This window comes from Helianthus annuus, chromosome 10, assembly GCF_002127325.2.
Source record: "Helianthus annuus cultivar XRQ/B chromosome 10, HanXRQr2.0-SUNRISE, whole genome shotgun sequence".
NCBI lineage: Eukaryota > Viridiplantae > Streptophyta > Magnoliopsida > Asterales > Asteraceae > Helianthus > Helianthus annuus.
Window position 1 is genome coordinate 83,324,949 of NC_035442.2, and position 14,438 is coordinate 83,339,386.

At 43.3% G+C, this 14,438-nt stretch overlaps 1 protein-coding gene across 1 annotated transcript; it reads right to left on the minus strand.

Annotated features, from left to right (window-relative positions):
• Positions 1–1,909: 1,909 nt before the first annotated feature.
• On the minus strand, positions 1,910–7,124 carry LOC118482646. The gene is made up of 2 exons (XM_035978222.1): positions 5,576–7,124; positions 1,910–5,469 (listed from the first exon to the last, which is right to left on the minus strand). The coding sequence occupies exons 1-2, from the start codon at positions 7,122–7,124 to the stop codon at positions 1,910–1,912; spliced, it is 5,109 nt and encodes a 1,702-aa protein (XP_035834115.1).
• Positions 7,125–14,438: the final 7,314 nt, after the last annotated feature.

Genomic DNA, 14,438 nt, shown 5'->3' on the forward strand with positions numbered 1-14,438 from the left:
CATCCTGTCTTCGCGTTCCCAGGTGTACTCTGGACCACGTTTGGAGTTCCAACGAACTCGAACAAGAGGGATTCTCTTGTTTTTGAGGACCTTCACATCCCGGTCCGTGATTTCAACTTGTTCCTCGACGAACTGCAACCGCTCGTCGATAGTGAGTTCTTTGAAAGGAATGATGAGGGTTTCATCTGATAGGCACTTCTTTAGATTCGACACGTGAAAGACATTGTGAACTGCCCCGAGTTCAGCTGGTAGGTTTAGCCTGTATGCCACTTTGCCAATCTTTTCTATGATTTCGAACGGTCCGACATACCGCGGATTGAGTTTGCCCCGTTTGCCAAAACGTACCACACCCTTCCAAGGTGAGACTTTTAGTAAAACCCGGTCCCCGACCTGAAATTCCAAAGGCTTTCTACGCTTGTCTGCGTAGGCTTTCTGACGGTCGCGTGCTGCCGTCATGCGTTGTCGTATCTGTGCTATCTTTTCTGTGGCGTCCACTACAATCTCTGGACCCGTAATCTGACTATCCCCCACCTCTGCCCAACAGAGAGGTGACCGGCATTTACGTCCGTACAATGCCTCGAATGGAGCGGCTTGTATGCTGGTGTGATAACTGTTATTATATGAGAACTCCACCAAAGGGAGGTGCTTTTCCCAGCCGTTGCCGAAGTCTATAACGCATGCCCTAAACATGTCTTCAAGTGTTTGAATCGTTCGCTCAGACTGCCCATCCGTCTGAGGATGATATGCTGTGCTCATGTCTAATCGTGAGCCGAAGGATTTATGCATCGCTTGCCAAAGTTCTGGCGTGAATCGTGCATCGCGATCCGAAATGATGGAGGTGGGCACCCCGTGCCTAGAAACAACTTCCTTGAGATAGATGTCTGCGAGAGTGGAGAACTTATCCGTTTCCTTTATAGCTAGGAAGTGTGCAGACTTGGTGAGTCGATCCACGATCACCCATATGGTATCATTCCCACGCTGGGATCTAGGTAGGCCTGTAACGAAATCCATGGAAATTTCTTCCCATTTCCATTGAGGTATCTTAGGCTGCTGAAGTAGGCCCGCTGGTTTCTGGTATTCAACCTTGACTCTCGCACAGGTCAGGCACTTGCCGACATAAGTAGCGATATGGGCCTTCATGCTAGGCCACCAATAAGTAGTTTTGATGTCGTGGTACATTTTGTCCGACCCTGGATGTACCGAATAGCGAGACTTGTGAGCTTCATCCATTACAAGTTCGCGTAGACCGCCATAAAGTGGGACCCAAATACGCCCCGTCACATAGTAGGCGCCGTCTGCCTTCTGTTCTAATCGTTGCCTTGAGCCGCGTAGGGCTTCAGCCTTAACGTTTTCTGGTTTCAATGCTTCTACCTGAGCATCTCGTATCTGTGCAGGAAGGCTAGATTGAATCGTAAGCTGTAGCGCTCGCACGCGCCGAGGTAAAGTGTCTTTCCGACTGAGGGCATCAGCCACAACGTTGGCTTTGCCTGGATGGTACTTGATAGCGCATTCGTAGTCGTTCAATAACTCGACCCATCGTCGTTGACGCATGTTCAAATCCTTCTGCTTAAGAATATGCTCGAGACTCCTGTGATCGGTGTAAATCGTGCACCTGGTACCGTACAGGTAGTGTCGCCATATCTTAAGCGCGAAAACAACAGCTCCCAGCTCTAAATCGTGTGTCGTGTAGTTTTTTTTTTTTTGGGTAAAGGGTTACCCCGGTGATTCTATATATTCACAACCAAAAAAGAACAAGTGGTGTAGAAAGCCTACACCAGTTCAATCATGAGACATGCCCCATGAAAGTAAAGCCAGTAAAACAAAACCAAAAGAAACCGAACGCACCAACCGGACATAAACACCTAGACACTCATCTAGACAGAAACGAAACTACAAATAAACTAACTAATTAGCCTCCGTCATCTTTCGTTTCAGTTGCAACATCCCAATCCCCAAGCAGCTTCCGCACCCTAGCGTTGATCTTCAGCTTAGCTCCCATCAGCTTGTATCTCACAGTTTTCAGAATAGCATCCTTCACCATTTCAGGTGGACGTAATTGGTTTCTGAATAGTCTAGCATTCCGCTCTTGCCAAATCGTATACGCAGCAGCCGCAACTAGAAGCTTCGCGACATAAATCTCCACTTTCTTTGACCGAATGCGAGCACATAGCCACTCGGTGATATCCGCCCATCTCGAACACACAGCCTCCATACCCACTTTACCCCGAATCATATTCCAGACTTCGTCCGAAAATTTGCATTCAAAGAATAAATGCTGATGAGAATCAAAGTTCTCATAGCACAATAGACAGCACATCATATTCATGTTTTTCCGCCTTGAGAAATCCCACTGCAGAATCTTGTCTTGAGTAAGGAGCTTTCTCTTCATAATCAGCCACATCATAAACGCGTGCCTAGGGATACATTGAGCAAACCAAACAATACCACTCCAATCAACCTCTGATTCTCTATGACGAACCGAGTGCCATACGGCTGACGAAGAGAAATCCTGACATTCGTTCCCATCTTTCCATAGCAATCGGTCAGATTTTGACGGGTCTAAACGAAAGTGATCCAGCTGAATAAGAACAGGGAAAAGATCCCTCCATGCGACAGGCCAATTCCAAGTATCGTTAGAGAAAATATTGAAAACAGTGTCATCTAACCGAAAATCAGCATCCGTAATAGTCCTTGGTGACAGAAAATCACCAAGAGGGCCTAAATCACTCCAAAAGTCAAACCAAGCTGATGTATCACGGCCATTACCCACATCGGACCAAACATATTTCCGAATAACATGCCTCAACTGAATGATTTTCCTCCATGACCAAGTAGAATTTGAAGTAGCTTTGCAAACCCAGAAATTCTTTCCTTTAAGCCGATAAGAGTGAACCCACTTGACCCAAAGGGAATCCCGCTTCATCACAATACTCCAAATATGAGACGCCATCAGGGCTTTATTCATATCCCCAATCCGTCTAATGCCTAAACCACCTTCATACTTAGGAGTACAAACCACTTTCCACGAAACTTTAGCTTTACCTCTATTGAACGACACATCTTGAGACCATAAGAAATTTCTCATTCTAGCTTCAAGCTCCTTAACAACCCGCACAGGAAGCAAAAACACAGAGGACCAATAAATATGCATTGAAGAGAGAACTGAGATAATCAGTTGAAGCCGCCCCGCAAACGATAACAATTTATTCTTCCAGTGCATAATACGTTTCTCTAATTTTTCCACGAGCACACGGCAATCACTGTACCTAAGCGTAGAGGAAATAAGAGGGACACCCAAATACTTGACCGGTAACGTACCTTCCACAAAAGGCATAATGTCCAGAATCTCCTGTTTAACATGATCTTTCACATTGCAAAAGAAGACCGTACTTTTCTGGTTGTTAGGCACTAGGCCCGACATCTTAGAAAATTTTGAAAGAGAGGTCATAATACAATTGGCCGAGTTCACTTCCCCTCTAGCAAAAAGGAACAGATCATCCGCAAAGCAAAGATTTATAATCTGCTGTTTTTCACATCTGTTATGATATTTGAAGGAGGAATCTATCCGAACAGAGTGCTGAAGAATACCCGTCAACACCTCCATGACAAGAGTGAAAAGATAAGGAGAGATAGGATCCCCTTGCCTTAACCCCCGTTTACCTCTGAAAAACCCATGAACCATGCCGTTAACACAAACCGAAAATGAGGTAGAGGAAACACACATCATGATCCACCTCACCATATTATCGTTAAACCCAAACCCACGAAGCACACTTTTCAGAAACCTCCAGTCCACCGTGTCGTACGCTTTCTGAATATCAACCTTAAACGCACATCTTGGAGGCCCCACATTTCGATGATAGTTGTGCATTAACTCTTGCGTTAATAAGATGTTGTCCGAAATTTTCCTGCCCGGGACAAATGCCGATTGATTAATGCTAACAATCTCATTCAAACCTCCCTTTATCCTATCAGCAATTATCTTGCTGATACACTTGTATAGAACGTTACAACAAGCAATCGGGCGAAAATCAGTAACAACCATAGGCGTTGGCACTTTAGGAATAAGAACTATAAGCGTATGATTCAGCTCCCGAAGCAAATTACCAGTATCAAAAAAATCTTTAATGGCATTAACAATATCATTACCAATTAGCGGCCAAGCATTCTTGAAAAACGCAGCCGTAAAACCATCCGGACCCGGAGCTTTATCATTGCCAATGGAGAACATCGCCTTTTTAACTTCCTCCTCCGTAACCGGCCGCACCATACTCGTAGCTATATTGTGGGGTAAAACTTTCGGAAATAAATCTGGAGTAGGTTGTAAGGAGATATCATCTTTGTTGCCAAAAAATTTCTCATAATGTTGGACAAATGCTTTAAACACATTATCACCTTCATAGAGATTCCCTTGAGTATCTTTAATGATATCGATCCTACTACAATGATTACGAATTTTCAAAGAGGAATGGAAAAATGCCGTATTCATGTCGCCCGCACTCAGCCAATCTACCTTAGCTTTTTGTTTCAGAAAACGCTCTTCATCCAACATAGCAACTTGAAGATCACGGCTAGCCGCAGCTTCCTCATTCCGCAAATCAGCATTATGCGGCTCTAAGTCAATCTTTTGCTGAATATCATCTAATTTCAAACGGATAGTTTCAACTTTCTTGTGGAGATTACCCTGTTTAAACAGCAACGACCGAAGCGGGTGTTTAAGCGACTTTAACTTCTTGACAACTCGAAATTGGTGAACCCCATCAACATTAATTATCCAATGTTTATTAACAATCTCCAAAAATTCTGGTTTAAAAACCAGAAAATTAGCAAACTTAAACGGCCTTGGTTTGAGTTTCAACGCTTCCGGAATAGACAAGATACACGGGCAGTGGTCCGAAAGTCTATATGGCTTGAACATGGCAACCGAGTTCGGGTATTCAGTAAGAAACGGAGTGTTTCCCATTACCCGATCGATTTTCTTTAGTAATCCCACACCGTTTTTAGGTTTTTGGCTCCACGTAAAATGAATACCTGAACGATTAATATCCACAACTTCAATGTCATCAACACATTCCTGAAAATCCCTCATACCAATCGAAATTGATGAAGAACCCATCGAATTATCTTCTATGTTAAGAGCCGAGTTAAAATCACCCATAATACACCATGGCCGATCCGCGACAAAAACCTTATGCATAGACAGAAGATGCCATAACTCCCTCCGCGTAACATAATAATTATCGGCATAAACAATGGAACAAAAAAGCACTCTCTTATCCAATTTAAACACAAGCTGTAAATGCATAACCTGAGGGGATTGAGCAACGATCATAACATCAAAAATAGCTGGGTTCCACCCAATGATTATCCTTGTACCTTTGTTACAGCACCCGCCATTTGAAGTCCAATCCCAAGAACGAAACACAGCTTTACACACATTGCCCAACTTACCGACATCCACATGAGACTCTAGAATAGCACACAAGCTCAAATTGAAATCCTTGACTGCCTGCCGAACCTCTATTTGTTTGAGAGGGCGGTTCAACCCCCTTATGTTCCATGCAGCGATACTAACCATTGGTAACTTTCGGAGAAGGAGTGCTTGCCCCTTTGTGATTCTTTATATTCCGGGTACCATCCATTATAAACCCATCCATTTCATCATAAATTTCCTCCACATCGTCATCATCCGAGTCCCCATCATTCAAGTCCGGTTGCCTTTTACTAGGCCCCGGTTCGTCCTCCACCTCATTAAGAACATCAAACGGATTGGCTGACCGAAAAGAATTATTATTTGAAGTACCATCCATACCGTTCTGAGACTTAGGTTTAGTAGAATCTCCTTTTGACTTTTGTCCCACCGGACGATATTCAAATTTAGGCTTCTGTGTATTCAGGGGTATCCCAGTTTTCTTGGCCGCTTTCTTCCCATACACACCTGTATATCCCTCCTGATCCACAACAGGAGACTTTTTACCTTTCGGGTTCCTTGGACCATTCCGATTTTGCACCTGATGCAAGTTATTAGTCTTTCTCACAGGAAGTTTTGGACAAGTCTCGGACGTGTGGCCAAAGACACAACATGAAGCACAACGATGCGGGTTCCATTCATACTCCACATACATCGTTTCTTTTGTAAAACCCTCTCCATCAAGTTCAGGTATCGCCATTGTAATTTCCTCTCGCAATTCTCTATCGGCTGAAACTTCAATCAACGCTCTAGCGTAGCTACTACGTCCCCAAGAGTCCATACACATTGACGTGGTAAACGAGTCCAACATCTTTGGTTCGCCAATAGTTGTTGCAATCAAGCTGAGGCCATCCTCCGTGTATGCCGCAATAGGAACTTCGTGAATTTTAACCCACACTTGCACTTTCGTTACCTCTTTCTTTTCGAGTTTAGTAGTTGGGGTCCAATGATTAAGAAACAAAGGCTGAGAACGTATAATCCATGGCCCATCCTGAAGAACATTCGATATTCCAGCCTCATCTCTAAACTTGAAAAAGAAAAAACCATTAGCGTTCATCATAGTCTTTTGTAACCCATATTTCTTCCAATTCATCCGAACAAAGTAGTCAACCACTGGGAAGGCAACTCGATCCCCCAAAAAGTACCCATAAAGGGTGTTAGCCAACTTATCCTGGACCATACGTACTGATTCTCTCGGTAACACAACATCACAACCCTCCTGATTAACAGAACTAGCAAGCGACCGAAAATTCACTTTTTTGCCATTAATTGCATTTACCGACTCAGCATATGACATGGGCTTGACAACAGCCCCAGTAACCTTATTAGCCATCGTGGACGGTTCACCATTGGAGAAATTTTCAACCGGTTTGGAAATACTCATCAGCCCGTCCAAGACCGATACATTAGATGTAGAGAACATACCTCTTCTCGGAATTAAGGGATTGCCTTCAATGTTAGTAACTCTTAACCCGATCCCACGAATAGGTGCTGTTCCAGGTGTCGGCAACTCCTCACCAACAGGTTCATTCATACTATCAGCTCCCTCTACGTTGGTCGGTTTATTAGCAAAAGAAACAAGCGGGTCAGGCGGCTTACCACGATCATGCAGAACACTAGCAGTAGCGTCACCAAACTTAGACTGAACATCCATAACAAATCAATCAACTCTCACGTGAAACAAGAACCTTAAACAACCATGCACTCGATACCCCAAAACCCTAACGCCGCAACAAACGAAATCAGGAACAAGAACGATAAACCCTAATTCCTAAAACCCTAGAATCAGTCTGCCACCCTTAACCGATTAAGTTGGAGTTATCAATCTAGCTAAATTAAACTCAGTTAACCGCAATCAACAACAACCAACGTAATAGATCAGGGTTTCAACACTGATACCTAAGGCGGCGATTAACGCAAAAAGAAAAGAGAAAAACCCTAATTTAGATCGATCACTATTGCTAACGAGTTCGTTATAGAGTATTGAAAGGATCAAAACTCTAATCACAGACTGTTATACATCAGATCACGAAGAAAATTCAGGTTTCAAGAAGAACATGAAAATCGCCATAGGAGAGAGAGCATTAGGGTTCATGTAACAGAGGATCTAGGTCGTTGTGTCGTGTAGTTCCGTTCGTGAATCTTAAGTTGGCGTGAAGCGTAAGCAATAACCTTGTCGCGCTGCATTAACACACATCCAAGACCCTGAATGGATGCATCACAATAAACCACGAAGTCGTCTGTGCCCTCTGGCAAAGAGAGGATAGGTGCACTGCAAAGTCTATCCTTTAGGTGCTGAAAAGCAGTCTCCTGGGGCTCTCCCCAGCGATAGGTGACACCCTTCTGTGTTAGTAACGTAAGCGGCTGAGCAATCTTTGAAAAGTCTCTAATAAATCGTCTATAGTACCCTGCCAAACCCAAGAATTGGCGTATTTCTGTTGGCGTACGTGGTGCAGGCCAGTTTCTGATCGAATCTACCTTGGATGGATCGACATGGATCCCATCCTTGTTCACTACATGGCCTAGAAAGTGGACTTCACGAAGCCAGAAGTCGCATTTCGAAAACTTAGCGTACAGCTGTTCCTTTCGAAGGAGTTCCAAAATAAGGCGTAGATGCTGCTCGTGTTCCTCCTGACTCTTGGAGTAGATCAGGATGTCGTCGATGAAAACGATGACGAACTTGTCAAGGTAGGGTTTGCACACCCTGTTCATAAGGTCCATAAATACGGCAGGTGCGTTCGTTAACCCGAACGACATGACAAGAAACTCGTAGTGGCCATAACGAGTTCTGAATGCGGTCTTGGAGACGTCCTCATCCCGGACTCTCAGCTGATGATAACCAGACCTCAAGTCTATCTTGGAGTAATAACACGACCCTTGCAACTGGTCGAATAAGTCGTCTATGCGTGGTAGAGGATAACGGTTCTTCACCGTCACCTTGTTGAGTTCACGGTAGTCGATGCACATTCTGAACGTACCGTCCTTCTTTTTCACAAATAGTACCGGAGCTCCCCAAGGCGAAGAGCTTGGACGAATGAAGCCCTTTTCCAAGAGCTCTTGTAGCTGCTTTGACAGTTCCTCCAATTCTGATGGAGCTAGACGATATGGTACGCGAGCTATGGGTGCTGCTCCTGGAGCGAGCTCGATTTGGAATTCGACCTGACGATGAGGCGGTAAGCCTGGTAAGTCTTCAGGAAACACCTGAGGGTAGTCACGTACGATTGGAATATCTTCCAATTTCTTTTCCCTTGCTGACGCATCTGAAACGAGTGCCAAGATTGCGGTGTGACCCTTCCGCAGACACTTCTGAGCTTTCAAGAAAGAGATGATGCCAACCACTGCACCACTCTGGTCGCCTTGGACTTCGAGAGGTTCTTGACCAGAACGTGGAATGCGAATAATCTTCTCTCTACATAAGATCTCTGCCTGATGCTGGGATAACCAATCCATCCCTATGACGATATCGAAACTTCCCAAGACTATGGGAACAAGGTCGATGGAGAAAACCTGACCGGCTAAGACAATGCTACAACCCCTGACTACTTGCGTGGCTTCTAAACTCTTACCATTAGCTAGTTCTACGACGTGTTTGGTGTTTAGGGGTGTTGACGTACGTTTTAACAATTTACTGGCTTTCACAGAAATATAACTTGTATCCGCACCCGAATCAAATAAAACAGTAACATAAATATCGTCAAGGAGAAACTTACCCATAACCACATTGGGATCGTTCATTGCGTCTCCTCGTCCTAACACGAAAGCTCGACCCCTTGCCTCGTTGCCATTGTTGTTGTTTCCCCCGTTGTTGTTCCCGTTGCCCTGGTTATTGTTGTTGCGATTTTGGTTCTGGTTCAACTGAGGACAATCGCGTTTGAAATGACCTTCAGCCCCACACTGGAAACATCCCCGGTTTCCACGCTGTGGCTGCTGCTGCTGTGGGTTCTGTGGAGCTGGTTGTTGCGGTTGCTGGTTCTGATTTGCAGGCCGTGGGCTCCTAAAGTCTTTGGCCTCGTGACCCATCTTGAGACATCTTTGACAACGACCCTTGTTGCACTGGCCGCTGTGATGCCTGTTGCAGTTGTGACACTTAGGGTGAAACCCTTGATACCTTCTCTGTCTATGACCACCAGAGGATTGCTGACCAGGACTCTGGTAGTGATCAGTCTTCTGCTGCTGAGCTTGGGATTGAACTGTTGCTGAACCTTTGCTTGAATCCCCATCCCACTTTCTTTTGTTGTCACTGGCTGTAGTGGGAGTAGCGGCTGAAGTGGTAGCACTGATGCGTTTGGGCAACTTGTTCTGATCCACCGCCTGATCCGTGAGGCGATGAGCAAGACGCTGTATATCTTGAATGTTGTCGAGGTTAGCCGATGTAACATGGCTCTGAATTTCTGAGGCTAGACCCTTGAGGTACAACTCGATGCGCTTGATCGGAGGGTCTACCATGGTAGGACACAAAATAGCCAGTTCGTTCGATCGCTTCGTGTATGCTTCTATCTCTGACCCCGTCATCTTCAAATGATAAAACTCATTTTCCAGCTTGTGAATGTCGTCACGCGTGCAGTACTCACGCTTGATGAGTTCCTTGAAATCGTTCCAGGGTGTGGCGTTAGCAGCTGCCAACCCTAAGATCTGAACTTGGGCGTTCCACCAAGTTAGTGCTATTCCTTCTAGCGTGCCAGTGGCGTATTTCACCCTGCGAGCCTCAGGGCATTCGCACATCTCGAATACAGACTCGAGCTTCTCAAACCAGTGGAGGAGTCCCACTGCCCCCTCTGTGCCGCTGAAAGTACTTGGACGACAGTCCATGAAGTTCTTGAAAGTGCAGACAGGCTGCTGCGTTGGTTGACCTATTTTGTACGAATAGGGCAAAGTTTAAATACAAGGGCTAGTTTAGGAGTGTAGGATCTACAGATCCTAGTGTAAGTTATGACTACAGGATATACTACCTGCTTGAGCAGCTGCAAGTGCCGCAGCAACTTGAGCTTGAACGAGAGCCTCTAGCTGGGCTTGAGTCATGTTAATTCGTCCAGACATGATCTTCATAGTAAAAGTAACGTAAGTGAGAGTGGTTCGCGAGTAGGGCGATGACAGAAAAGTGTAAGCACGTAGATATTCTCATGTAATAGAGTCATGTGTATCTAAGCGTAATGCGAGCAAAGTTCTAAGCAGTTCTAGCAAACAGGCAATAAACATAAACCTTATTACCTAGGATGTCGAGTCTTGCACGTGGAGCGAAGCGTCGTTGTGGATCGTTGAGAGCACTGTTCTGGTTATAGTCTGGTTTTAATAAAACGTTTCCCCATATTAAAACCGAGTTCTCTATAACCAATTGCTCTGATACCAATCTGTCACACCCCCAAAATCCACCTACGGAGTATCACCGCTTGGGAGCGTGACTGACCAGGATCAAGCCACCAATCATATTGAACATGTAAATAAATAGTAAAAGTTATCCATCAATACGAAAGGTGTTTATCAAAACCAACATAGTTAAGTATAGCGGAAGCATTAATGTATAAACCCAACATAAATGTTAATGTACGAAAAGACATAAGTAATCACGATCCATTTGCCCTCAACGACCTGCTCCTCCTTGTGCAAGCTCCATAAAGTACCTAAGGCCCTGCAAGGCATGCAGCAAATAATCAACAACTAGTTGAGCGAGTTCACAGAAAGTAAGTTCATAACAGTAATGCATAAGTTCATCTAGTGGGGGCTTCCCATGCAAGTTTATACTACTGGTGAGGGATTCTCACATTTATTATCTATAATGGGGGATTCCCATTATGGTACTTACTAGACTACTTGCAACCATGTGTTCTTCTTAATCTGAGAACAGGAATACGTACTAGGTCACGCAGGATTTACGTGAGTGCCCTTCCCCGAGGACAGTGGTACGCGGGGGTTTACGTAGGATTTACGTAAGTGTCCTTCCGACCTGGAAGACAGTAGTAGGTATTAGTTTACACAGGTTTTACGTAAGTGTCCTCCCGACCCGGGAGACAATGATAGATACTAGTTTACATAGGTTTTATGTAAGTGTCCTGACTATCCTGAGGACGATGGTCTATAGTCTAGTGATTGCGTAAGTACGAGTAATCATTCCATATCAAACATTCCAACCCAATTCCCAACCCGGGAATCCCATGCCTTGGCTGTGTGAACTCACCTTGGATTGCTCGGCAAATACACAAATAAAGAGAGGGTTCTTGAACTAACAGTGATCAATCACGTCCTAACAGGGTTATCATAGAAGTCAGGTTTTGACTCAAGTATTGCACGTATGTATCACATAAGTTAACACGTTATAAACATGTGAGTATCACGGTAAACTCATAACAGTCAAACAATGTATCCAACTTATGCAAGTAAAAATAGCCCAATTGTAATCGGCCCAACATGTTGTGCGATCCACAACATGTTGTGCGGTCCAACATGTACCGGCCCAAATAGTAACACGTAGCAGCCCAATAACATAACAGCCCAATACATTAACCAAATAACAATCTTATGCGATCAGTAAACTTTGTGCGACTGATAAGGTTGTGCGATCGGCCTTTGGGCTTGAGGCCCAACAGCAGTTCATTATCATACACAGCCCAATGGATGATATCCTTGTGCGATCCGATTGGGCTTGTACGGTTGGGAACCCTTGTGCGATTCAAACATGTTGTGCGACTGGACGTTTTTGTGCGATTAGCTCCTTGTACGATCAGGTCAGATCAGATCGTGTAGGATCTGATCTTGTGCGACTGGTTTGTATTGTGTGACTCATGTGTGTTTGGAAACTTTATGAATTAGTTATCAAATCCCGTAATTTTAGCAAGTTGGTTATATCCATTAAATGGTTTCCAATTTACAATAACCAATCAACAGAACAATCCGTTTCAATCATGATGATTTTCGATCAAAAAGGCATTCAAACATCCAATTCTCATGAACCCTAAAATCATATCATAAAATATTCTCTAACAATTTATATGAACATATAGCCGAGAACATCAACTAGCCCGATTTACTTAGCACATTAACCAGCTACAATCCGATTAAATCAACATACACATATGGCCGATTATCAAGAACACTACTACTTAATATTAGCATCATATGATTAACAGGAATACCAACATCATCAACGATCATGCAATCGAACATGTAACCATACATCAATACTGAAATCATTATGTAAATCATGCAATCCAACATATTAACAATCATATATTCAAGGTAACACACTAACCGGTTAAGAGGGTAGATGATCCAAACAACGGGCAAGAGAGTTTCGAGATGAAAGATCCGGCCGTCGCGAGTTCGAGAGGGAGAGAGAGAATTAGGGTTCTTGTGTGAGAATGATTTTGCCAAAGTGTGTAAAAGTTACTAACACCCCTTGTGTTATTCGTGTAAGGTGGATGGGCCGAACCCCTACATGGGCCGCCCTAATGGTTCGAGTGTAGGTAATGCGGCCCAAAAGGCCTTGTGCGGTCAAGTGGGTGTTGTGCGATCGATTTCATTAACATTCATACACATTATATACACAACACACGTAGCACATAATAACATAGCATTCATTTAAATCAAAGCTCGTATAATCATAACACGTTCACATACGTTGCACACAGTAGGTCTAAAGTTCGAGTTGTCACAGTTCGGACTACAAGTATCATTCAAAACTCAGACTATTTCCTTTAGTTTTAAAATTCGGACAGTGCATAACAAGAAAGGTCAGACAAACATTTCAATCATACGTTCTTTGTGATTAAAGCAGCTACGTATAACATTCAGCAGTTAGCAGTTACGTTCTCTATGCCCAAGCAAACCCTAAATTCAATCATATCGACGGCAGAAATCACAATCAATCGACCGACGCTTAACAACAACAATCATCACAATAATAACCTATCAAGCATGCAACTAATCATCATCATAATCAAAATTATCCATACTCAAATCAAAATCACAGAATATTATATGAGGAACTAGGGTTTTCTCATATTACAAGAATCAAAAACTGATGCAATCAAATAATCAATAATCATTTACCTTGTGTTGAATCTTAGAGAAAATGTGGAATCGAAAGTGATGAATAGCTTGCCAATGATGATGTGATGATTGCCAGAGAACCAAAGAAATGAAAGTACGTGCTTGGATTTTTGTGAGAGGTTTAGTGAATGATTTAGGGTTAAGTATGATTTAGGTTTCACTAATAACTCTTTACACCCTTTATTATTATATTTTACACAAGGACACCATCTCACAACAATTTCACAGTTTCACCCCAAGTTTATATATTTGTCAAGTCTTTCAATATTTAACAAACAATCATGCACAATCACACAATACCATTCATTGCACCAAAGCGTATACAAGTCCATAGCAACTAATTGTGCAAATAAACAACTAAACAATAAATGAACGCGCAATAAATGCGAAATAGAAATCTTGGGAATTCTTGTTGTCACAATATTCCTGGCATATTCCTGGCATATTCCTGGGTTTGCTGCGTTGTCTGCGTTTTGCAGTGTAAGCACTGTGTCGCGTAGGAACACACGGTACGCGCTTAAACTTGAAAAATAACGTTTTTAAGCGTTTAATTTATTTTTCAACACGAACCTGATTAAAATAAAATTTTAATCATAGCAGAATATTTGTGGGATTAAATGTTATCCGGGCGGCCACCAACGTTCGTTTCGCAGTTTTGTCGTAATTAGTTCTTTAGTTCAGATAAACATGTTTTCGCCTTACCGAATCCTTCGAAACTTATTTCTAAGTTATGTAAGGGATATTTAGGGTATATTTGGCTTACGTCACAGTTCTGGAGTGTATGTCGCGCTAAACTGATTGTGTTTAAGCACCTGTTTGCGTATAACCTTCCAGAAAGTGATTTAAAGCTTGAAATCGGTATCGAATCAAATTGTTCGGTTGTTCGGTTAGATACTGATTCGTTAAAGTGCTTAATAAGCATTTA